The sequence below is a fragment of the Candida jiufengensis genome (genome assembly GCF_024610255.1).
Source record: "Candida jiufengensis strain CBS 10846 chromosome Unknown scaffold7, whole genome shotgun sequence".
In the NCBI taxonomy this organism is placed as follows: domain Eukaryota; kingdom Fungi; phylum Ascomycota; class Pichiomycetes; order Serinales; family Debaryomycetaceae; genus Lodderomyces; species Lodderomyces jiufengensis.
The window spans coordinates 385,905-412,806 of NW_026261556.1; the positions used below are offsets into that span (position 1 = coordinate 385,905).

At 25.8% G+C, this 26,902-nt stretch overlaps 7 protein-coding genes across 7 annotated transcripts; 6 read left to right on the forward strand and 1 right to left on the reverse strand. All coding sequences in view use genetic code 12, as the record gives it.

Moving 5' to 3' along the window:
* Window positions 1–751: 751 nt before the first annotated feature.
* On the forward strand, window positions 752–3,031 carry KGF54_000793 (uncharacterized protein; the record flags this gene model as incomplete). The annotated part of the gene is made up of 1 exon (XM_051766744.1): window positions 752–3,031. One exon carries the CDS (start codon window positions 752–754, stop codon window positions 3,029–3,031), a length of 2,280 nt encoding a protein of 759 aa, XP_051622007.1.
* A 4,082-nt stretch (window positions 3,032–7,113) lies between these two features.
* Window positions 7,114–7,953, forward strand: KGF54_000794 (uncharacterized protein; the record flags this gene model as incomplete). Its single annotated transcript, XM_051766745.1, has 1 exon — window positions 7,114–7,953. One exon carries the CDS (start codon window positions 7,114–7,116, stop codon window positions 7,951–7,953), a length of 840 nt encoding a protein of 279 aa, XP_051622008.1.
* Window positions 7,954–9,740: 1,787 nt separating this feature from the next.
* SST2 (GTPase-activating protein) lies at window positions 9,741–11,963 on the forward strand (the record flags this gene model as incomplete). The annotated part of the gene is made up of 1 exon (XM_051766746.1): window positions 9,741–11,963. The coding sequence occupies one exon, from the start codon at window positions 9,741–9,743 to the stop codon at window positions 11,961–11,963; it is 2,223 nt and encodes a 740-aa protein (XP_051622009.1).
* Window positions 11,964–12,064: 101 nt separating this feature from the next.
* On the reverse strand, window positions 12,065–13,681 carry GCD11 (translation initiation factor eIF2 subunit gamma; the record flags this gene model as incomplete). The annotated part of the gene is made up of 1 exon (XM_051766747.1): window positions 12,065–13,681. The coding sequence occupies one exon, from the start codon at window positions 13,679–13,681 to the stop codon at window positions 12,065–12,067; it is 1,617 nt and encodes a 538-aa protein (XP_051622010.1).
* Window positions 13,682–19,214: 5,533 nt separating this feature from the next.
* On the forward strand, window positions 19,215–21,500 carry KGF54_000797 (uncharacterized protein; the record flags this gene model as incomplete). Its single annotated transcript, XM_051766748.1, has 1 exon — window positions 19,215–21,500. The coding sequence occupies one exon, from the start codon at window positions 19,215–19,217 to the stop codon at window positions 21,498–21,500; it is 2,286 nt and encodes a 761-aa protein (XP_051622011.1).
* Window positions 21,501–24,034: 2,534 nt separating this feature from the next.
* Window positions 24,035–24,454, forward strand: KGF54_000798 (uncharacterized protein; the record flags this gene model as incomplete). Its single annotated transcript, XM_051766749.1, has 1 exon — window positions 24,035–24,454. The coding sequence occupies one exon, from the start codon at window positions 24,035–24,037 to the stop codon at window positions 24,452–24,454; it is 420 nt and encodes a 139-aa protein (XP_051622012.1).
* Window positions 24,455–25,532: 1,078 nt separating this feature from the next.
* CAG1 (guanine nucleotide-binding protein subunit alpha) lies at window positions 25,533–26,837 on the forward strand (the record flags this gene model as incomplete). The annotated part of the gene is made up of 1 exon (XM_051766750.1): window positions 25,533–26,837. The coding sequence occupies one exon, from the start codon at window positions 25,533–25,535 to the stop codon at window positions 26,835–26,837; it is 1,305 nt and encodes a 434-aa protein (XP_051622013.1).
* Between the last annotated feature and the right edge of the window lie 65 nt (window positions 26,838–26,902).

Genomic DNA, 26,902 nt, shown 5'->3' on the forward strand with positions numbered 1-26,902 from the left:
CTTTAAAGAATAATATTATGACGAAGAAATTCTAGATTTACGTAAAATTTATATAATAAATTTTAATTTTAAGAGTATTGTGATGGATAAAAAAATATTGTACGAATGAAAATAAAATATAACCAACCATTAACAAATGTTTCAGCCTCTTCTTATTACAACTTATTGACTAATCTTACTTCCTTACTTACATATACTAATTATTAAAAATTATTATTACATATAATTAAATTACGAATGGTTACTTTTTTTTTTTTTTTTTTTTTCANAATTTTTTTTTTGTCCCCCTTCGAGACAAATATTTAACTCCGTAAATATTTATAAATATTTCTTTATTTTAACAACAAATATTCATTTACTTTTCTTATATAAAAAGTCCTGATCAGTTGATTTATAACTGATTATATAACGACTTGATTAAATCTTTGAATCTTAAATTTAAATCTATCTTTATTAAGGTATAATTCAAAGATTTCAGATTTTGTGTGTAGGGCTATGACGACATGAAATTTTATAATATTGAATACACAAAACTATATTAAAATTGTCCTCGATTAAAAAAAATAATAATACATTAAAATAAAAAGCAATATTTATTTTTAGTAAACAATTGAAATTTTTTTGACAACCAATTTTTATTTATCATCAAATTTAGAATAAACATTTTGAAAAGGATCTTCACTTTACAGTCATTAATTTATTTTAATTAATATTGACTTCTATTATCTGTTCAATTAATTCAATAAGTGAAATGCCATCAATTGAAGAAAATAATAATATTAAGAATATTAATAATACTATTCATAATAATGGTACAAGTAATAATAATGATATAAATAATAATGGTACAACTACAACTTCAAATTCAATTTCACCAAATGATGAATGGTTTAAACCATTAGCAATTGATGATTATTTAACAATAAATGAATTATCAAGAAAAAACGTACCTAAAGAAAGACCATATGATAAAACTGATAAATATGATGAATATGATATATCATGTGGTCCAATTTTAAGATTAGCAGGTACTTTAGAAAATGGTCAAAAAAATTATAGAGGTTCTATTTTAGTTGTTATTAGAAATTGTCCTAGTTCTCCACCAATTATAAAATATAAAATTGGTCCTGCTTCTTCTGAAATAGGTACTTCTGAATCATTTTTCAAAACTGGTGAATTTCCAGTTACTAAATTTTATGAAGAAGATGAATTTACATTTTTTAGATATACTATTGATTTGGAAATGGTTGATTATGAACAAAAAATTCAATATTATATAAATAATATATTTAAACCAAATTTTCAATTTTTTATACCAAGTTATAATGAAAGTTTAAATGTTATTTCAGTATCATGTAATGGATTTTCATTAGCTTGTGATGCTAAAGAATATCAATCTTCTTTATGGTTAGATGTTTTGAAAAAAACTTCAAAACAACATTATCATGTTATATTGGGAGGTGGTGATCAAATATATTGTGATTCTATTAAAATGCATTCTGAAAAATTACAAGAATGGTTAGAAATGAAAAATCCATTAAAAAAAAGATCCGTCCCTGCAACTGAAGATGTTATTAAAGAATTTAATAAATATTATTTACATCATTATATGGATTGGTTTGGTAAAGGATTTTGGAAAGGGAAAAATTCTAATGTATTAGAAAGTTTATTTCCCTTAGCAATGTCACAAATTCCAAGTTTAAATATATATGATGATCATGATATAATTGATGGATTTGGATCATATCATGATTCAACAATGAGTGCACCAATTTTTACAGAAGTTGGTAATGTTGCTTATAAATATTATATGTTATTTCAACATCAAATGAATCCAGAAGAAAAATTACATTTACAAGATCCTTCATGGCTATTAGGTTCTAAAACTGGTCCATTTATAAAACAAAAAAACCATTCAGTATTTACAAGATTAGGTAAAGAAATTGCTTTATTAGGTTTAGATTGTAGAACTGAAAGAAAATTAAAACAAGTAGTTGATCCATCCACATATAAAATTGTATTTCAAGAATTAAATAAAAAATTAGAAACTAACGGAGAAGTTAAACATCTTTTAGTAATGTTAGGAGTTCCAATTTTTTATCCAAGACTTGTATGGTTAGAATGGTTATTAACATCAACTGCATTAGCACCAGCTAGAAAATTAGCACAAAAGGGTTTAATAAACAAAGGATTAGTTAATGAATTTGATGGAGATGTAGAAGTATTAGATGATTTAAATGATCATTGGTGTTCAAAATATCACAAGAAAGAAAGAAATAAATTAGTTAAAGATCTTATGGAATTTGGTGCATCAAAGGGAATAAGAATTACAATTTTATCAGGTGATGTCCATTTATGTTGTATTGGTAGAATGAAATCTAAATATCATAATCATCCAAATGCTCATTTAATAAAAGGTTCAGAAATTATTAAACAACAAAATCAAGATTTATTACAAAATCCAGAACATGATCCAAGATTAATTTTTAATGTTATATCATCAGCTATTGTTAACGCACCACCTCCTGACGCAATGGCAACATTATTAAATAAAAGAAGTGGTGAACATCATTTTAATAAGGATACAACTGAAGATATTGTTCCAATTTTTAAAAAAGATGTTGATGGATCTTCAAGAAATAATCATCGTTTTTTAAATAAAAGAAATTGGTCAGATTTAGTATTAGCTAAACAATCAATAGATTATAAACATTTGTTTAATTCAGAACAAAATGGTGAAACACCAGTAGATGAAGAAGAAGCACAAGAAAAAGCAGTATTAAGAAAATTACCACAACCTATATTAAATTCCACAAAAGATATAACAAAAGATGAATTATCTCAACTGCAAAAAATCGATTCTGCTCATATTCAATATCCATTATTTTCTGATTCTTTGGTTACTAATTTAAGAGTTGAAACTGATCCCTCTGATTTAGAAAGTGGTTCAACTAGGTATGAAATTTTTATACCTAAATTAGCTGGGAGTTATAAGTTGGATAAAGCACCTGTTAAACATGTTGATGTTTAGTTGCTACTGTTTTTTTTTTTAGTTTGGCATGATGAATAGGATTTATGATTTTTAAAAAATTGTTGCTTGTTTGAATTTTTCTTTTGGTTTTTTGTTTGTCTTTCTTATTTATTTATATTTATTTATCTATATTTATTTATACTTTATACTAATTTATAATGATTAATTTTTTAATTTTATTTAACATACTTTGATCTATTGTCATTTAGTCACATACGTTTTTAAATAGAATTTCAATGAAAAAATTGTGGGGAAGATCTGGATCTTTATAGATTTCAGGTACTTAACAAATCAGATTCTCAGGGTGACAGCAATAGATCTACGACAAATTGTTTTTTGTCCTATAGATTTTGTATCATGTACCTTGTTTCATATCTTACTACATCAAAATCGCACGAATCGTGGGGTAGATCTATGTCGTGAAATTATTGTCTGGTTTAGTGTCCTGGTTCCTGGTTCATATTTTGATATTAATTATTCAACATTATAATGAATCAGATGTTGTCATATTGTCCTATAATAAACAATGAATACCACTTAATCGCAACAACCAAATCTGATTAGTGAATTGTCAAGTAGAGCAATACCTACTACCTGTTTAGTGACAAATGCAATACTAATTTAACTTCAACAATAATAAATCAAACATTTGTAGAAATCAGAGAGCCAATTATAGCATCAGATTCGAATTTGAGTATCTCAAGAAGTTCAGTAGAGTTTGTATTACGTCAGATCATTTTCAAAGATTATACAATTAATTTTCAAACTTGCATCATGGCCAGTTAACGTTCAACAAAATAATCCGATAATCAACCCAACACCAACTTGGTATTTAGCGAAAGAAGAAACAGCCAAAACTGAGAAACATCATTAAAGTATTGGGTAATCCTTTAGATAAAGCAATTCCGCAATTATCCATATTATTTAGAAGTTGAAAGAATATTCATGCAATACCTGTGTTACTTAAACCACAACGATCATACAATCAAAAGAGCATGGTGATGACTAAAAAATAGAGTAAAAAATTAAATACAGTCCATTTTATAGTAACAAATTAAATAAACCTGTACCAAAGTTGATCAAACGTGTTAGAATAGATTGAGAGTTCACTGGAAATGTTAACCAACGAGGAAAGTGAGAAGGGGGACTTTGTATTTACTTAAGATGAAACTACTTTGAATCACTCGAAGATATACTTTGCTATTTCATTTGAAAAGAAATTCACTACTCATTATAATTGCTAGCTTAATACTACATTATTACATTTATTCTCAGGTATTTTAGTTTATTAAAAAAAATACTATTATAACTATTGTGACGGGTAAACAACTTGTCCAAGATAAGGAGTGTTTATTTACAAAAAAAAATGATTCAGTGTTAAATAAGCGCATGTTTTCGGTGTTAAGTATCATTGATGGAATCGAGATCGAAACGTTAGATGTACTGGATCTCGAGTTGAAGTAAACTATTGTGGTAAGGTCGTAACCAGATCGAGATCTAGATTTCCTGGATCTCAAGCCCAAATTAACTATGGTGGTAGAGATGGACTGAGGTCGAGATCGAGATCAAGATCTGGATCGTAGAGATTCTGTTATGTTGGATCTATAGATTTTGTTATGCTTGTTTCATGTTTTTGTTATGCTTGTGTTTTTTATTATGCTTGTTTCAGCTTTTTGTTATGCTAGATCTAGACTTTTTTGATATGCCAAATCTTATGGTTTTTGTTATGCAGATCTTAAAAGATTTTGGTATGCTAGATCTCAAAATTTTGATATGCCTTGTTTCAGGTTTTTGTTATGCCTGTTGCATGTTTTTGTTATGCTTGTTTCATGTTTTTGATATGCTTGTTTCAGATTTTTGATATGCTTGTTTCATGATTTTGATACGCTTGTTTCAGGTTTTTGTCATGCTTGTTTCAAGTTTTTGTTATGGCAGATCTAAGGTTTTTTGATATGTTGGATCTACAGATTTTGGTATGCTAGATCTCAAGATTTTGATATGCTTGTTTTATGTTTTTGATATGCTTGTTTCATGATTTTGTTACGCTTGTTTCATGTTTTTGATATGCTTGTTTCAGATTTTTGTTATGCTTGCTGCAATTTTTTGCTATGCTTGTTTCAGGTTATTGTTATACTGGATCTGAGGTTTTTTGATATGTTGAATCTACAGATTTCGGTATGCTAAATCTCGAGATTTTGATATGCTTGTTTCATGTATATGTTATGCTTGCTTCAAGATTTTGTTATGCCTGATTTAGGTTTTTGGTATGCTTGTTTTCGATTTTGATATGCTTGTTTCAAGTATTTGTTATGCCTGATTTAGATTTTTGGTATGCTTGTTTTCGATTTTGATATGCTTGTTTCATGTTTTTGATATGCTTGTTTCAAGTTTTTGTTATGCCTGTTTTAGATTTTTGTTATGATGCATCTACAGATCTTGATATGCTGGATCTAAGGTTTATTGATATGCTAGATATACAGATCTTGATATGCTAGATCTCAAAATTTTGATGTTCTTGTTATAGGTTTTTCTATTCTACATCTAAGGTATCTTGTTATGCTAGATTCCAATGACTTTTGTTATGTTTATATGGTTTCTTGATATGGATCGGACATACTCTAGCTCGACATTTGGGATCTAGATCCAGCTGAATCTTGAACAGACTTAAGGTTGAGGAGGTTATATCTAGATTTAGATCTAGATTTATTGAATCTCAACTAGATGTTCAGTTAGAGATGAAATGGATCGAGATCAAGATCTGCAGCAGTTTATCTAGATATGAAGTGTCGTGGTAAGAATGTAAACAGATCAGGATCAAGATTTATATGAGTTTAAAGAGATATGAAGTGTCAGATCAGACCAGTTCGATCTCAATGATACTGTTATGGATCTCAATGATACTGTTATGGAGTTGAAGATTCAGTTATGGATCTGAAGATTCTGGTATGAATCTAAAGATTCTGTTATGGATCTAAAGATTCTGGTATGCTAGATCTAGACTTTTTTGATATGTTGAATCTAAGGTTTTATGTTATGTTGGATCTAAGCTTTTTTGTTATTTTCAATTCTTTTGGTATGCTTTGCTGATTTTTTGATATGCAAAACCCTCAAGTTCATGAGATCTGCATACCATAATTGACTAAATTACCCAAAAGTATAGTAGATTTACATATCTATTTTTGCAAATTGTTTTTTGATATGCTTAGCTAATTTTTTGATATGCAAAACCCTCAAGTTCATGAGATTTGCATACCAAACTTGACCAAATTACCCAAAATTGTACTAGATTTACATATCATATTTTTGCAAAATCACTGAATCTTGATTCAAATTGGGGAATCTGAATCTTGATCTGTTTTTGAGATCAGAGAGTAAATTTACATACCAGTATCACTCAAAATCTTCGGATCTTTGATCAAATCCACTAGTTGAGATTTGGATTTAGTTCCATCTGACTAGATTCTTAATCGACATATCAAGATCCTTCAAAATCCTTCTAATGCTTGAATCTTTCACTTAGATCTACTAGTTGAAATCTGGAATCATGAGTATATTTTAAATGTTCATATCTACATATTTAAAAATCTTGCAAAATCTTCGGATCTACCTTTAATACCACTTTTAACACCACTAATGGGAATTTGAAATTATAAATAGATACACATTTATTCTACCGCAAAACTTTAATATCTCACCGATCTTGTAGTCAGATCCGCTTGAATCATTCTTGATAGAAGATATACTCGATTCAGAGATCAAAATATTTGAAAATTATTCGATCTTTGTTCCATATCTATAAGCGTTATCTGTGTGCACTATTGGCATTTATCCGAGAAATGGATTTACATTCAATAATGAGTCAGTGAAAATTTAGTTACAAACACTTTTAAATCTAAACAATTACCAAACTAGCTTTTATTTAATTATCTCTTCAATCATCACTAGCCTCCCTTCTCGAACAATACAAAAATTAGATCGACAAGAATAGCCTCTTTTTTAAGTCACTGTGAAACAATATTAAGATTTTGTGTAACTTTTTCTATTTCCATCTTCTCCATTTTTTATTAGTAATTTTGTGCCACATGAAAAATCAAGAAATTTATCATATCAAACTTATCAACAACTTATCAAACAACTTATCAACAACTTATCAAACAACTTATCAAAGTTATTACGCCAATACTTCAACTATCCATCAATTCATAATGTCGCCATCATGGTCAAAAGATAATAATCAGAATGAAGAATTGCCACCAACTTATGAAGAAGCTTTACATACGCCTTCGCCAGGATCTAGTACAAGCCACCATCAACAACATCAATCAAGTTCACAATCATATAATAGACCATCACCACAACCACATCCTTCTCAAAACTATTCATATACTACATCATCAGCACCACCATCAACTAATCCTAATTTACCATTCGTATATCCAAAGGGATATCATTGTCATAAATGTAATAATACAGGTTATAAAATCAAAAATGGATTAAGTTGTAAAGATTGTTGGGATAATTTATCACCAAGAAATTCTTCCAAGTCAGTAAAACAAAATTTCCATCCTCAATATTTTGGTTCAACTACTTTCATACCTTATACTCCTCCACAACCACAACAAACTTATTATCACGCACCACCGCCACCACCAGTTTCAGCTACGCCATTAAGAGTACCACCAGGTGATCCAAGATTAGGTGGTGTATTATGTGGAAGATGTAGAGGATCGGGAATGACTAGATTTTTATTGGATATGGAACTTTGTCATGTATGTAATGGATTAGGTAGAGTTGTTAATATTCCAACTCCATCACCAATGATGCAACATCATAGACCAAGTCCTGGACCACATCATAGACCTGTTCATGGTCATTCACGTCCTTCACATTCTGGATTTCGTCCTGATGTTAAAAGACGATAGAGAGAGTGATATATTTAAATTGGAAATAAGTGTTTCATACTCCAGTTAGTTTGCTACTTCAATTCATCATTATCGTTACTATTCATTTCATTATTTTTATCGTTACTTATATTCAATTCTAATATATTTTCAAAAGTCAATGCAGAATCATTCTATGTCAATTTTTACAATATCTTCACTTCACAGACTCACATTCTTGTCTTGAGAAATCACTTGCCTCTAGACCTCTAATTTCTCAAGTTTTTTTTTTTGTCTAACTGGTCTACTCTACTATGTTAAGGTCTCATCGTAATATAGAAAAACGCAAATTTTTAATAGAATTTACATCTGCTTATGAAATTCTTCAATACTCGAGAAAAGTAATGTTAGAAGAAGTTCTTACATAAGATATTATATCTCGAACCCCATAACTTATCTCACTAATTAATGAGTGGCTTCAATTAGTAATAAAAGTAATATGAATTACTCATTGATCTTGCATAATCACGGAATATTAAATAAAGATTTGAAGTATTGTTACATATATAATTTTTTGTAGAGTTTCCAAAATTTATCTAAATTAGACGAAATCTGATAATCAACACTTCTAGTAGTAAGCCCATTACTTCAAACTTTAATTTGAAAAATAAAGTTCCATTCTATTGTTTATTTTGTTCTTTATCTAGTTTTAGTTAGAAGAAATTGAAACCCCTCATTAAATCAAATTTAAACGAAACTAAAAGAACAATAAAAACTACAGAGTTTTAAAGTTTGAAGTATATTTTGAAACAATTAAATATTAATAAATAAAAAAGGATAAAATAATATCCTAGTAAATCTTTTATTCGACTATTGATACATATATTAATTCTATAAAATTAATATATGTCAAATAAGTACGCCAACTAAAACGTTTATTAATGAAATTATTATTTTTTAACCAAAATAGCATAAGAAATTACTATTTGATTGATTTCTTCAAAAAATAATCGTATGATTTTATTTTTTATTTGATGCATTAGATTCTATGTCTATTGTTCCCTATTATTTCACTTCTTCTGTCAAAGTTTGGAATAACTAATTGTATTGTTTTCGAGCTCTTCGCTTATCACAATGTTAAATCGATGAGGTTGAAACAAAGTTTGAACCCTGAGTTAAAACTTCAGCATTTGAAATTTTGAATTAATATTAAAGGCATTACTTTCTTACTATTCACATTGCTATCAATCTATTAATAGTAGTTATTACAATAAAAATTTGCAAATTTGTATATTGATTATAAGTAAACATACCTTGAAAAATAATAAATTATTATATTTCTTAAAAAATAAATTAAAATTTAAAATTTAAAATTCTGAAACAAATATGAAATTCTTAAAACAATAGAAAAGTAATATAAATTATATTAAATTACTTGCATAAAATAAAAATTTGAATTAGGAACAATTTTCCGAAACTCAAAATTTTTATATCAAATGCCCATGTAATACATCTATTCTTTATATCTTGAAACGTTTTAAGTAATTTAACATATATTATCTTTTATTGTTTATTTACTTTATTATCTTTATTCTTAATTAACCTTGTTGGTAGTCTATTGAAACAAGTACCTTTTTATTTATTTATAAATTTAATCTGAAACAAAACTTTAAATTATCAAATTTCAAATTATTATATATACGAACCATTTGCCACTTTCTCAAATTTTTTTTTTATTTTTCAAATATTTATCTTATCTTCATCAATAAATTTGTATCATAGTCAATTAATTTAAATTATAGTGTACACTAAAGAAAAAAAAAATGACAATGACAAAATTATCAACAAGAAGAAAATCAATTAGTTCTAATTTTTTAACAACAACTTTATCATTAACTAATTCTACTACTACTACCACTGATAAAAATCCATTTACAAGTAATAATCCATTAATCAATCATGAAGATTTGACCAATAATTCATCATTGAAAACAAAATCTTCATTTTCAAATTTAGAAGAATTATCACAAGATCCAATTAAATCTACAACGAATAATAATGTATTACATGAAACTATTTTAAATAAATTTAATAGAACGAGTAATGGTAAAATATATGAAAAGGATTTAAAAACTATATTTGCATTATTAATAATATCATTAAATTTAAACTCATCAACAACAAATGACACAACAACACAAGATTCATCATCATCATCATCATCAACATTCACTAAAAAACTCAAATTATTCCCAACTACATCATCAACAAAATATCCATATTCATTCCATTTTCAAACAGCAATAAATAAAATGGAAAATTTAAATTTAGAAATAGAATCTCAAAATACAATTACTAAAATATCATATAATTTTAAACCAGATATTTCAAAAAATTTAATTAATCGATTTTATCAAGCTCATTTTTTACATTCACCAGCAGATAGAACAAGAAAAGAACCTAAAATGGGAGTATTATTACAACCTACTCCAAAAGGTTTACAAATTGTTGAATCATTTTGTATTAAAATTGGTCTTAAATTAGATAAATTTCCTTTAGTGATTAATGATTCAAGTTTTAATTCAATGAAATTATTTAATTTTGAAAGAGATTTAATAAGTGATAAAATTATATATTCGAAATCTTTTTTAAAAATTTTGTTCATTAAACTTATTGGTATAAAACCTAATTACTGGTCACCAAATAATAAACCAGATATTATAATAAATAAAAAAGTATCAATAGAGTCTAAAAATCAACAAAAATCAAATCAAAATTTCAATGATGAAAATTTAACTAAAAAATTTTTAAAACCAATATCACCAACTGATCATAATAATAATAATAATAATGAATTAACACCAATAAATTCTTCATCAAGTTCTTCATCTACTTTAAGTCCAGATACAAATATTGGAGGTTTTAGTTTTGCAAAATATCAAGAAAATAAAATACTAGAAGAATCAAATAAAACACCTACCACTACTACAAAAACAATTGAGTTGAAAAACTCGTCATTAACATCTACAGAACCATCAAATATAACTTCCCCATTTTATCACAAATACTTTCTGAATCCAGAATCAGATTCACATATTCAATATTACGTATCATCAGTAGGTGTAAGATTAATTAAAAACAAAATTATCGATGGTTCATCAACAACAACAACAGACAAGAAAAATTTAGTATTAGATTATTGTATAAATGGTAAAGCAATAATACAATGGTTAATGGATTGTACAGATTTAATTCAAGAAAAACACGCTTTGGAAATTTCAAATTTATTTATTAAAGAGGGGTTAATAAAAGTGGTATTAGTTTCTGAATCCAATCATCATTCACAAGATTTCCATCGTGATAATTACTATCGTCTTACAGAAAAGGGATTATCAATAAGTTCATGGGGTAGATCCACTACTGAAACTCCTCAAAACCCAACATTATTACCTAAAAAGATCAATTCAATAATTAAACAAAATATAACATTAGATTCAATAATGAAAGATCCAGCATTAAAATTTCAATTTAAAAATCATCTAGTTAAAGAATTTTGTGTTGAAAATTTTGATGCTTATTGTCAATTAGAAAATTTTTTTAAAAAATTACAATTATATAAAGAATTAAAAAATTTATCCAATATTGATCCAAATTTCACAAAGAGATGTTTAAATCAAAAAAATATATGTATGTCATTATCTTATCAAATTTTTAATATTTTTATTAATGCTGAATCTTCATGTATGATAAATATAGATTATAAATTACGTTCAAAAATAATTAATTTATTAATGAACAATAATAACAACCAAAAAGATGATGGAAGTATTAATGATTCAATAAAGTATTTACAAACTCCAATAGATGAACTCAAGAGATTTGAAAAATTTGAAGAATTTGAAGTTGAAGGTGATTTAGGTGAAGATATTAATCAAGATCAATCTGATATAATTTTAGAAGAATTAGAACAATTATTTAAACAAGTAAGTGATCATTTATATAAATTAATGAATATTGATTCATTACCTAAATTTTTAAATAGTTTAAATTAAAAAAATTATAGAATTTTTACAACTTTAATATTACTACTATTTACTAAAATATATATAATGCAAATAAAAAAGTACTAAAAAAAATGTACATAAACTCTCTTTTAATTTATTGGTTCAATAGTTGTTCCCTTTTTAATAGTAGCCCAACCAATTAATCTCCAATGTTTTTCAATTCTTCTTGATAATGCAATTTTTTCATTAATTTCAGTACATGCAGGAGAAGTTAATTGTAATCTTGCCATATCAGCTTTTACAGCAACAACTCTTGCACCTGTAGCAGTAGATCCAATATTTACCATTAAAACTTCACCAACTTCTAATTTACGAACTTTTGCACCTTGTTTTGAACCTTCAGTTTTAACACCTAATAATCTTCTCAACAAAAAGTAATTAATTTCAATATCTGAATAAATTGAAGGTAAATTACCCTTTGCACCAACAACTTGACCAACTAATCTATCAGCTCTACATAAAGTTGGATCAACTTTTGTACCAACACCAATTAATCCTCCTGGAACAGCAAATTTCAAATCATTATGTTCAGCAAATAATGAAACAATATTTGAAAAAATAGTTTTACATTGAATTCTACCTTGATCATCTTTTGTAACAATACCTGGTCTAATTTCTATTTCATCCCCAATTTTAAAAACACCAGTTAAAATTGATCCACCAGCAACTCCACCTTTTAAATCATCAACATCAGCACCTGGTTTATTTACATCAAAAGATCTAATAACTATTAATCTTGGACTTGCATTAAAATCTCTAATTGGTACTGGAATTGAATTTATTATAAATTGATTAACTGCATCTATATTATATTTTAATTGTGCTGAAATTGGTACAATTGGTGCATTATCCGCTATTGTTCCTTTTATAAATTGTATTATAGATTTTTGATGTTCTAATGCTGATTCTTCTCTCATTAAATCAACTTTATTTTGTAATATTATAACATGTTTTAATTTCATAATTTCTATAGCAGCTAAATGTTCTGAAGTTTGTGGTTGTGGACAACTTTCATTACCTGCAATTAATAACAATGCAGCATCCATTACTGCTGCTCCTGATAACATAGTACTCATTAAAATATCATGACCTGGACAATCAACAAATGATACATGTCTAACTAATTTATATCTCCCCGTACATCCTGGTCTTTGACATTTTGGTCTAATTTCTTTATCTGATTTAAAAGATCTATAACAATCTGGTTCTGGACATTCTTCATTATCACATTTATAAATTTTTGCATTTGCATAACCTAATTTAATAGTAATATTTCTTTCTAATTCATCTTTAAATCGAACAGTTTGTACCCCTGATATAGCTCTAACAACCGTAGATTTACCATGTGCTACATGTCCAATGGTACCAATATTTATTGTTGCTTGTCTATTTATAATTTCTGGTGATAATGGAGTTAATTTTGAAAAATCTATATCTATTGATTGTTCAGGTAATCCACCACCTTCTTCAAATTCTCTTTTAGCTTGTTCTTGTGCTAATTCATCATCTTCTTCATCTAACCCTGCAAATGCTACTGTTTTTTTCCCTCCTCCATTAGTTTTAGATAATGAGTCATCATTATTTTCTTCATCTTGATTGATTTCTTGATCACTTTCAATATCATATTGATAATCATCTTCTAAATTGTCTATGTTACCTCCAATAATAATATCTGGAGTAGCATTTTCTATATCATCATAAGACATTTTGCTACTTGTTGTTGATGTAGTAAATAAATTATTAATTTATTTGGTTGTAAAAGTGCCTTTAATTACTTTGTATTAATATAATATTTCAAATCTAAAATTTTTCAGTCTAAAAAAAAAAATTTATTTTCTGTTTGCACACTACATTTAATATTTAATATATTAGTATAATATAATGGAGATCTATTAGTTTAATCAACCATTATTATTATGACAATACATTTAATCAATCAGATAGTTTAAACTATACTAGTGTGATACAATAGCCCTAAATACTATTATATAGTTTCAAAATTCACTAGAATAATTGGGTGGCAAAACCAGTGAGTCATAGATAATTCAGTTCATGGAAAATCATTCAAAATTTTGGCAGCAATGGGAATGATAGTTGGTATTGGCAATGACGAAGATCAGTGAAAGTCCCAATGAAGCAATTAAAAATTGTTTGTTGATTCAACTGGATTCTCAAATTTGAAATTGATCATTTATATGAATGCTAGAATTTTAAAGTTAGTGAAATTCAAACAGTCATACTGATACTTAAGGAGTCACCATTTTTATTAAATATAGGATTTGAACATGTTGATGAGAAAATTTTGGAAAATATAATTATTTGATGATTTTCACTGGGGTATCCAATAAATTTCGTCAAAAAACGGTAAGCATTAGTATATGAACTCAATAAGGGAGCCTTCAAACAAAACACCTGATTCAAGTAATTTGTTTATATTGATTGGAATTGGAACTTAAATTGGATTAATGTTTTTATCAATGGTGAAAGCTAGCTATAATTCCAAATTCAGTATCAACCAAACATACTCAATCAATTAATTGTTCAATCAATTATGGATATTAAAGATTACGATGTTTCAAAAGTCTGTATTAGATTCGTCAAATATAATTGCTGATGAATTTTATCGGATTTTTTAAACACAATATTTAATCCATTTTCAAGTGGCATCTTTTCAACCTATTAAATTGGGATAATTATCTATGAATAAATAAGAAGATTTGATGAAACAATCTTAGGAATTAATCAATTCAAGTTTAGGAAATATAAAAATGCAATCACTAAAGTGAGAATGTTCATTGAAAAACTAATTTTTAATTGATAAATTTATCTGTAAATTTATCATTTGCATAACATCTGAATAATATATTGTGTTAGTTATAAGTTAGTTATAAGATGTAACAAATCAAAAGTTAAAAATAATTCAACTATCCATCTCCACTGTACAACCCACCCACTCACAATCATGTATCTCATGTACCAAAGTCAAAAATAATTGTCATTCAACCACTTAAAAACTTCCAAGATATTTTGTTTGCTTCACTCCAGACTTTAATCTAAATCATAATCCAATCTTTTAGTCATGTCTGTCTTCAAATGCTGAATTCTCAAGTCTAATAAAATTTTCTTTTTTAACTTTTTTAACCATTGGGTTGGGGAAATGTTTCAGGTAATCAACTCAGGTTATTCTCATGCTTATATGGGTGATTTGTCTCAAAAATATTTCTCAATTGATAATGAAACTAAAAGATTTGGAAATTAAAGAGTAATAATTTTATCATCTATTTGGTTTTTATGCAATGTGAAATGCTTGTTGTATTATGGTTGTTGTTATTGAGATTTTTCAGTGAAAAGAAACTGTACTAAATAATATTTAGTTTTTTTAAATTGGGAATTCTGATCAATATACATGAAGATACCAAAAATATGATATGCTAAATTTTAGTTGCAAAAATATAAATAGTATAACAGTAACGAACTAGAATGAGTAGTGTATTGTTAAAAATTGTTTACATAAGTGTATAATAGAAATAAAATTAATTGGTTTAACAATAAAGAGGAAGTTATTATGAGAGCTTTCATGAATATAGCAAATTTTGCTGGAGGTCGCATATTAGTTTGGTGATAATTGAGACATCGACTAATATTTCTTTTTATCACAAGTAGTAGATTTGTATTCAGATTGCCTTTCATTAAAAACTAGATTAGTAGTTATACAGACTTTGCAAGTATAAAATACTCATTTGTCACCAGAAACACTTATGAAAAACTTTCTAATATTTATTAAATAGTTAGTTATAAAATTTTAATTTATAAAATAATTTCATTTAATCAAAATTGTGAATTACTCACTGTAATTCATTAGAAATAAAATACCTACTATGTTTCAGGTTATGCTACCAACTTGTTCTAATGGTAAGAAAATAATTATTTTAGTTAGTATGTATTTAATATTATGTTGATCTTAGAAAAAAAAAAAAATTAGTTATTTTAAAATTAAACCAATAACAAATTAGTTAAGAAAAATAGTTAAGAATAAACTTAAACTTACAAATGATGAATTGATTAAGGATATATTAAACTTCACCAATGATAAGATAGTCAAGAATAAAACCAATCTTACAAATGATAAATTACTTAAGAGTATATTAAACTCAACCAATGATAAATTAGTCAAGAACAGTCTAATCATCCAAATGATAAAACAATTAAGGATCAACTAAAATCCACCAATGGAAAGATAGTTGATAATACCTTAATGAGTGGTAAAATAGTTTAAATTAAAAATTAACAAATAATTAAGAAAACTGAGAAAATATTAAACCAAGCAGATAACAAGAAAATGGAGAAAAGGTTAAAATAAAGCCAATTGTGAATAAAAGTTAAATGAAAAGAACAAGGAAAGATTTTAATATAAATATAGATGAACTAATCCCAAAAATTACAAAAAGATTTTTAGAAAAAATTTTTAATAGAAGAATAATAATTTAATCAATCAATAATATATCAATAATCAATCAATAATCAATCAATAAGTTCATCCATTATCAATCCAATTATAATAGTTAAATATACCTTTAATAAACGTTATAAACTGTATCTTGTATTAATTATATTGTTATTATCTGTAAAATTACCCCTTAATTATTATTTAAATATTATTTTTCAATCATCTAAGATTTTGCAGAATATGCTGTCCGGGGTCTATTTTTATTTATTTTATATAAAAGACTGCCAATTTTTGGAAACAAATTTAAGAGGAACCGAATGTGCACTTAGGGGACCTACCTTTTGTCCGTTTTATTTGATTAAAAGACGTCTTTAAGTAGGTATTTTATAAACTATTTTATTAAATTTATATCCTAAATCCAAAATTTCGAGGTCATCTAAATTCGAGCCATTAAATCTAATGCTCAGATTAGTTGACATAGAGATGTTTTGTATCTAACTTATGATGTGTAGCATAGACCAATCAAGTTCAATGACGACTCTAAAAGTATTTAATTTTGTAGGATAATCTTGACTAATCAATTTAAAAAAACGAATATAATAAATTTTTGTTGTCCCATATCTAATCAGAGGATTGTTAAAAAATAATTTTGAAACGTAAAAATCACTTATCTTATCAAAAAAAAATCTACATAAAAAATAATTTTTTTAGACAAGGTTTACTATGGATTGAAACAAACTTTATTTTTAAAAACTGATCGTAAATTCAGAGCTGAAGAGCCTCAAAAACTGAAGCCTCAGTTGTCTATAGAGAAAGTACAACGTTTCAGTTGTCATGTAATACATGATTGCTCTATTGATCTGAAACGTATGATTTCTAGATAAGGTCCTAAAATTTAGAAAGTTTTTGATACGACTTTAACGGAAGAGTACATTTGGAATTATGGAAAATGAGTTATCGAATCTTAGAGAATTGGAGATCAAATACTGTACGCTCTACTTCTCTTAGAGTTGAACAAATAATTATATAAGATCTATATAAAAAATAAACTTTTTCTTTTAAAAACGTATATGCAAAAACTTTTTCTCGAACATAATTATAATTTTTTGGTAAATGTAAGTAAATTATTTTTGATCATTGAATTTTAATATCAACTCTAAGATCTAGATCGATACGAGCTGAGTTCAAATCTAAGAAATCTTTCAATCATCATAGATTCATAGATCACAACTTCAAACGTACAAGATTTTTGGTATAATTAATTGAACTTATAATGAAATTTCTTGAAGCAATTAAAAAAGTATTATTGATGATGAAATTTAGATATTCTTATAGTTCTGATCGGCTGTAAATTTTAGTACTTTACTACTCACAAATCTCTAACGAAAAATCTAAGAAAAAAAAAAAAAAAGTAAAGTCTTGAGAAAATAAAAATAATCCGCTAATTTAAAATTAAAAAAATAAAATTTTCTGGATCAATGGAAAATCTTTTATTTTATATATCACATGAGTATTTAAATTATATACTAATATAAGTAAGAATGTATATTAACTTAACTTTAACTTTAATCAAAATCTTAAATCCTATTAATTAAGTCTTGCATTGACAATTCAACTAACAACCAATTATTGTAATTGTTTATAGAGTGAAGATCATTATATATTAAGAAGTAATATTGGCATACTAAGTACTATATGAATACTAAACACTGAATTTGGATGTTGGATTTGAACGAAAGAAAGAGAGACAGAGAGAGAGGAAGAAAAAGTACTAATTAAATAAGTTTTATAGAAAAATTTGGAGATAATTTATAAATAATAGGAGGAATTATAATAATCTCTTATATTATTATTTATTGTATGGTAAGTGTTGTATTAGACCCCTTTTTTAAATATTAAATTATAATTTTGTGGCTATTTAATTATTAGTTAGTTATTATAATTTGATCTAAGTAGTAGTAGCATTAGTGGTAGAGAATTTATTGCCTCGAGAGTATCATTTAACTTATTAAGAATGGAAATAAAGTTGCTTCGAGAAATCTCTTTGGTTGTTAAAGTAAGTGAATAAAACAATAAAACATTTACATATGTCATAATTAAAATCTAAATCTAATTGTCTTAATTAAAAAAGAAATAATTTTAAAACTTTGATTTGCTCTTCTATTTAAAATATAATATTATCACCGTACTATCATTAGTACTACTCTACTTTACTTTACTCCTATAATTATTTATTTTAATACGATAAGAAAAAATAAAAAATAAAAAAAATAAAATAAAAAATAAAAAAAAGATAAAACATTTATTTTACAACCAAAATTTCATAATTTTTATAAAAAGTAACATTCTTTTCTTTCTTTCTTTCGTTCTTTCTTTCTTCTTCTTCTTTTATTCAACTATCAACAACTTATAACTCATATAGTTATATATATATTCATAAACATTTGTCATTATCTGTTAACAATTCTCAAATCATATCTATTACACAATTTCATATAGTTATCTTTAGAAAGTAATTTTTATTAATTAATGTTTCATTTATAAATAAATTTAAGCAACCACTTTTTTTTTTCACAATTATAAAAGTTCTACTAGGAAATCCATTTCCATATATTTATATTTATTCAATCATATAGTTACCAAAAGGATTCATTAAAACCACTTGAGGGGAAATCAATTTTATTAAATTTATTATTAATCTACTTAAAAAAAATATATGTCAAAATTTAAATACCTTAAATATTAAAAAAAATAAAATATAGCCACGGAAATTTATACAATTTAATATAACCATGCAAACAACTCAATTTCAAATCAATAATTTTAAAACTAGTTATTTAAATCAAACAAATGATTATATAATATCAAAATCTTTAAATTCAGATCTTCCTTTATCACCGAGATCATTTCCTACACGACAAGAAGAAATAAAAACCACTCAAAATAATATTATTATTAATAATAATAATAATAATATGGAAAATATAATATCTTTAAGTTCTTCTTCATCATCATCTTCAATATTTTCAAATAATAATCAAAATGAAAATAACTTAATTGATAATAATCAAGATCAATCACATTCAAATAGTAGACCATCAACTCCACCAACTCCCTGTTCATCAATTATAGGTGGTAAAAATTCACAATACAATAGAAATATAATAAATTATGAAAGTTTATTACAAAATTTACCAAATTGTCTGGATTATTTACAATTAATTGAACCAAATCCTGTATCACCACCAACATATGAAACTTTACCACCTGGTGGTTGTCCGAAATATCCGATAAATTTTCCAATTTCAACCTTTGATCAACAATATTATGATATATCATCACAATTATCAACTATTTCATCATTTGACATATCAAGTACTCCAACTAATGAAAAACCACCAACATATTCCCCAGCCATTTATAAAATTGGTATAGTTGCAAGAAAAGTAGAATGGAATAATCCTTTCGAATTATCATCAAATAGAAGTTGGAGATATTTTATAGCAGAATTAAATTCAACTCAATTAAATTTATATAATATTCCAACTCAATATGAAACTCAAATATTTGCATTTAATTCTAAAACAATTATACCAAATGGATATAAATATGAAAAATCAAATAATTCTATTTTTACAAATATAAATGATCATCAATTTTATGATTATGTTAAAAAATTAGGATTATTAGATGATAATTCATATAATTCTAAAAAAAAGGGATTAGTTAGATCATATTCTTTACAACATATGAGATTAGGTTTAGCAACAGATTATAAAAAAAAAGTTAATGTATTAAGATTAAGAATTGAAAATGAACAAATTTTATTAAATTTTGGTTCTATTCAAGATTTGATTGATTGGAATTTATCATTAAATGTTGGTAAAGATGTTTCAATAGATATTTCAGAAAGAGAATTACCAAGATATAGAACAGTACCAAGAAGAAGGAGAAGAAGAGAAAGAGTAGCTGGAAATACTACCAACGCCAATAATACAACCACTAGTAATGGGTTACAACTAATGAATAATAGAATTAGATCATCATCAGATCCAAATAAATTAAAAGGTTCATTAAGTAAATTAAAATTAAAATTAATTAAATCAAGACATAGAAATTCAAGAACTCAATCATTTGGAAGAAATACTCAAAATAACAACATTAATACTTTTACACCATTAGCAGTTAATAGATCACGTTCAGAAAGTGATTTATATAATCCATTGGAAATTAGTGTTCCGTCAACCAATAATAATCATCAACAAAGAAATCAACCAACATTCTTTATAAATAATGGTTTAGATTATGATGGACAAGGAGATGATGATGAAGATGATGATGAATATGATGAAGAATTTAATGAAGTATTACGAAGATCAAGAAATGAAACTTCTGGAAGTACCACTAATACTAATAATAATGATAACAATAATAATGACAATAATGATGATCAAGAAGATATACAAAATATGTCAGATTTACCACATTCAGATGATGAAGACGATGAAGAGGAAGAAGAAGAAGATCAAGAAGAATATGAAGACACAGATGAGTTTTTCAATGAACAGCAACAACAACCTACAACTACCCGTCAACAAAGATCATCAACAATTTCATCATCAAATCATCATAATAATTTATCTTTTAGTTATGAACCAGATTTTAAATGGAATCCACCATTAGATAAACCACATAACAAGAGAAAATATTATAAAAATTGTTTAAGATGTATTAAACCATTAACAATGGAAGATTCTTGGTGTTCAAAACCATTAGTTAAACCAACTACTTTATCACCATTAGAAATGGCTTATTTAAGAATAGTTAAATATGCTGGACCAACAGGTGAATTATTATCTACAAGTTCATCAAGTTCAAGTTTATATTCATTAGGTAAAAAAAATAATGGATCTATTTTTAAAGATTCAACAAATACTGGATATGTTAGTAATAATAATAATAATGGTGGTAGAAGTATGTTAATTTTACCTGATGTTGCATTAACTAGATTACCTAATCATTTCTTGAAAGAATTTTTGGTGGGATCGCATGGATTAATCCCAAGAGAAATCATTTAAAATTTAAAATACATTAACTATTCAAATACATATTTAGATTTTATTTATTCAATTCTACTTTTAAAACATTTTATATTATTCATTTTTTGCATTTTTGCTAAAATATTTGCTATTATTTTATTCATTTATTTTTATAAGCTTCAAGTTGTTAAATTTTAAAATATACATTCTTTTGCATTTGGGTTTTTAGAAAAGTTCAATTTCCCCTCTTTCTACTCCTAAATAAATTATTCGGCCAAAAAATCTCATTCATGTTGATCAGTCTTTAATCTACGATATATTAAAGTTTCAAGTCCAGAATCTTCAAAATCGTAGAGTCAATTATAAGAAATCAAAAAATGATGGGATTTATGGATGTAAATTATTCTTTGGTTGATAAACTAAACTTCCCCTTCAAAATCAGCATCAATAACTTTCTCAACATTTCAAAGTTGTCAATATCTAACTTAATTGATTAAAATTTCTATAACTTGATTAAATAAAATTCACAATTAAATCAATCTTCAAATTATCATTAAGTAAAAGCCTATTGGCACAAAATTATCACATGAACTGTAAATTTTTTAATTACAATTCCAAACTTTCAAGTTTTTTATTTATTGCCAAAATATTATTTTTTAAATGTGTGATTGAAATCATACAATAAAATAACCAAACAGACAAAACAATTCCATAAACTAAAATGAAAACCAGTTTTTTGTCTTGTTGTTTTGATGAAAAGTTTGAAGGATTTGATTTTTGATTATTAGGTTCTGTTGATTGATTATCTAAATCACTCGACATTTTTCTATTGAAGTTGAAAAAGGAAGTAACAGATTTCCTTCTTACTCACGAAAAGTAGATTTTATTTCTTATTTTGAGTTTGTGGTGGTTGCGTATTATACGATTATACTGAGGTGCAATATTATTTAGTTTATGATCACTCTATTATAAGTGATACTGTTAATGTAGTTATAATTGAAATATATATAATATAAGATAAGTTTTAATGAAATTATTTAGAAACACTATATCTAAAAACTCTAAATAGATAATAGGGATGTATAAGAAAATATCAAGTCTTATAATCCAATAAAATGACACGACACGCAATAAAGTATTAATACCGAAAACTTGTGTAAATAATTATTTACCCATTCTAGTTAAAAGTCTAAAATAGTAGACTTCCAAGGATATAAATAGAGATAGATTGTCCAAAAAAAGAATGATTCATTACATCAAGAGTATTTAATAGAGTACATTAAATACATAGTTTTATATGATATAAAAGAGATTTTAGGAAAGTTTAAGTTTCTTATTTAAAAATGAATAACACTAATGAATCAAATGAACCTTGATCCACCAAATTCGTATCGTAGGCAATGGACCAAACAGTACATCCAAACACACAGTTTATCAATATCCCTAACTCTAACCTTACAACACGATTACAATCGAATTTTTTAATTATAAACATTTCTTTGAAATTCAGTCATTGATAAATTTAAAAAGAATTTCAGTCTTGAATGTTTTCTTTTTATGAATGTAAACTCAAATCTCTTCTTGCTACATTTTTATGGTGATCTCATCCCAAGTTTTGCTTCTATTACATGTATATCATTATTTAATTCTCTAATTGCTAAAGTACACCAAATAAACCACACCAATATATCAATCATCGTTAATGTGATAAAAAAAACTTTTAAGTCATTGTCTGATGGATTCTTTAACTTATTCAACATTTTGAAAAAAGCAAAGTAATTTAAACCAAAAAAAAAAATTATGAAGTGGAACCTACAATTACACTTTTTTAATATTTTAGTCCTGGAAAGGTCAAGTGATTGGGTAGTACAGACGTCAATAAGTCAAATTATAAATATGGAGCGAGCTGAACACTATCTAGCAATGGACTAGCAGATGATGAATCGATAAGTGATAATCTTGTAATCAAAATCAGATAATAGTAGGTGAATGGGAGAATGATTTCATAAGTCAGGACACTAATTTTAAAAAGTGTACACTAAATTATTAACTTGAAACGATTACAAAACTTTGAGGAAACGACAATAAATGAGAGTAAGTGGTAGTAAGAAAAATTTAATAAATTTACACAAAATGGTGCATATATTAACTATGTAAAATATTGGAATTTAAAACTACTCAATTTAGATCATTTGAGCCATTGGAGAGAAAGCGCAAATTACTTCAATTTAAACACACTTAAATTACTATTAAAGAATTTATGAATAGAGCTTCAATGAGATGGACATCGTGTTGTTGAGGTTTTTTCCAAAAATGGTATAAATAACAATAGAGAAGAATCACGCGAGGGATACTAAAGGTGTAAGATAAGACTGATCACAAACACTCAATTGTGATTTTACGTATTATCGTTAGATATTAGCTACAAACTCAAATTTTAGTTCAAAAAATTTATAAAGCCTTTTAATCATCTGGCTCATTAATGCACGTTCATAATTAAAACACGGATTATAAAGTTGATAGCTTATTTCTTCCATTTCTTTATTGTTGATATTTTTTTTACATCTTAAACCATGGAAATAGTCTCACTGAAACCAAACAATATCATAATGGTAGTTCTTGATTTGAAAACGGGGAAACCATTAGAAAATCCATCCAAAATTGAATTACCAAAAGAAAAAATCACAAAAACTCAAAAACTAACAGGAGTTAAATTTAGTTGGATATATGATGTGAAAGAATTGATTACAACAACATTAGGTAAACCAGAGTTTGAAGTTGAAAATGAGATAGCTAGAGGTCAATATTTTCAAAGACCTGAAGGTGCAATTGGAGTATTAGTTCAATCGGGTAACGAACCAGCTACTATCAATGGTTGGTATACTGTAAATTCTCACGAGGGGTACTATAATCTTTATGGTGATCAACCTGAATTTACTCAACAAACTTATTATTTAGGTGATACCAACACAATTTTTATAGTATTGTTTTGAATATAGATAATAACATCAAAGTTCTTGGGAGTAGCCTATCTGTTCTTTTGACTTTTACTCTTTTCCAGAAGACTCTTTCTTTGATTATCTCTCATGATATTTTTACATATTTGTCGTATTGATCAAACTGGGTATGTTGAGAAAGCCCAATTGTAGTCAACTCCTATCAAATAATTTTGACACTTCAGTTTGTGTTGATTCTTTCCGTGGTATAAACGAAAGAGGTTGTTATGAGGTTTGAGTAGGAGCTCTTGACAAAAAAAAGCGCTTAGAAAGTGATACCTTGTTGACTAAATAAGTCAAACCAGTTAATATTTTGAGCTGAAGTTATGTTATAAAGGACTTGACAGTATTAACAACAACAACAATCATATTATTGTTGTTTTAATATTAAATAAAGAAATTAATTATTTAACAATCTTTAAAGTTAAGACTAAACTTTTTGTGTCACATGCTAATTATTATAATTAAGAACTCAAAAAGGAAATTTTAAGATATATAAATCAGGGGGGTTCAATTTTTTAGATTTCATTTATTAGAATTTGACTGATCTATAATTAATCTTCAACTATACAATCAAAATTTGAAACTAAAATTTATAAGATCCTGCAAGATGAAAAATAATCGACATTAAAGTTATCACAAGAAAGATAAGAGGCAAATTTTTGTCAAATTAATTAATTATTTAGATCCTTTATTGTTTCTTTTTTAGTCTGAAACATTTTAAGAATTATTACATAATTCCATCTTTTTTTTGTTTATTAGTTGGTTGGTTGTTAATTAATTAATTAATTAATCAATGTATTATGAATGTGGGTTAATAAGTTTGTGATAGATTAGATTTAATTTAATTTTATTACGATATTTTTATTTTAACAAGATGAAATTTTTGACTTATTTGATTAACTTTCTTTAATTATCGTTAAATCTTATTTGGATACATCATTTCCATTTCCATTAATTATATCTATCATCATCATCTTCATCTTAATACTTCATCTGACAATATACCCGTATCATATCTCACATTATCTACAACTACTGGCATTTAATTTCCTCAAAAATCAATAATTTCAAAATGGGTTGTGGAGCAAGTATTCCAATAGATGAAGAAAATGATCCATTTTTACATGATAAACAAATAAATGATGCAATAGAACAATCATTACAATTAAATAAAGCAAATTCTAAAAAAGGTATGAAATTATTATTATTAGGAGCAGGAGAAAGTGGTAAATCAACTGTATTAAAACAATTAAAATTATTACATAAAGGTGGATTTACACAACAAGAAAGAATGCAATATTCACAAATTATTTGGTGTGATGTTTTACAAAGTATGAAAATTTTAATTATTCAAGCTAGAAAATTAAAAATTCCATTAGATTGTGATAAACAAAATAGTAATTTAATTCCCTTTAAGCAATGTATATTAAGAAGTGATGCTTTAACTCAAATTGATACTACTATAGCTGGTGGGAATTCATTTTTAAATGATTATATTTTAAAATATGATGAAAAAATTAAAATTAAAAGAAAATTAAATAGTACAGGAGTTGTTGAATTTTTAGGAGATTCTCAAAAACAACAAGAAGAAGATGATGAAGATGAAAACAACCTAGAAAATATAAATTTATTGAATACAACAAAAGATCAACAACAAAAATATACAAGACAAGATGTAGCAGAAGCAATACATAAATTATGGACTTTGGATTCAGGTATAAAAAAAGTTTTTGAAAGATCAAATGAATTTCAATTTGAAAGTTCTTCTGAATATTTTTTAAATAATGTTTTTAATTTTGCTGATCCAAATTATTTAAGTTCAGATTTAGATATTTTAAAAGGTAGAATAAAAACAACAGGGATAACAGAAACAAATTTTACAATAAATTCTTTCCAATTTAAAGTTTTAGACGCTGGTGGTCAAAGATCAGAACGTAAAAAATGGATTCATTGTTTTGATGATATTACTGCTGTATTATTTGTTTTAGCAATAAATGAATATGATCAAATGTTATTTGAAGATGAACGAGTAAATCGTATGCATGAATCAATTATATTATTTGATCAATTATGTAATTCTACTTGGTTTTCAAATACTCCATTTATATTATTTTTAAACAAGATTGATATATTTGAACAAATAATTAAAAAAAATCCATTAAAAAAATATTTTCCTGATTTTAATGGTAAAAATGATGATTTTAATGAAAATATAAAATTTTTTGAAACTAATTTTTTAAAAATGAATAAAAACCCCAATAGACCAATATATATTCATAGAACTTGTGCTACTGATACTAATTCTATGAAATTTGTATTAAGTGCTGTTGCTGATATGATTATACAACAAAATTTGAAAAAAAGTGGTATAATTTAGAAATTTTAGAGTAATTATTTTGTATATGTATTACAGTTTTTAGTTCAATTAAATTAATAGTATTT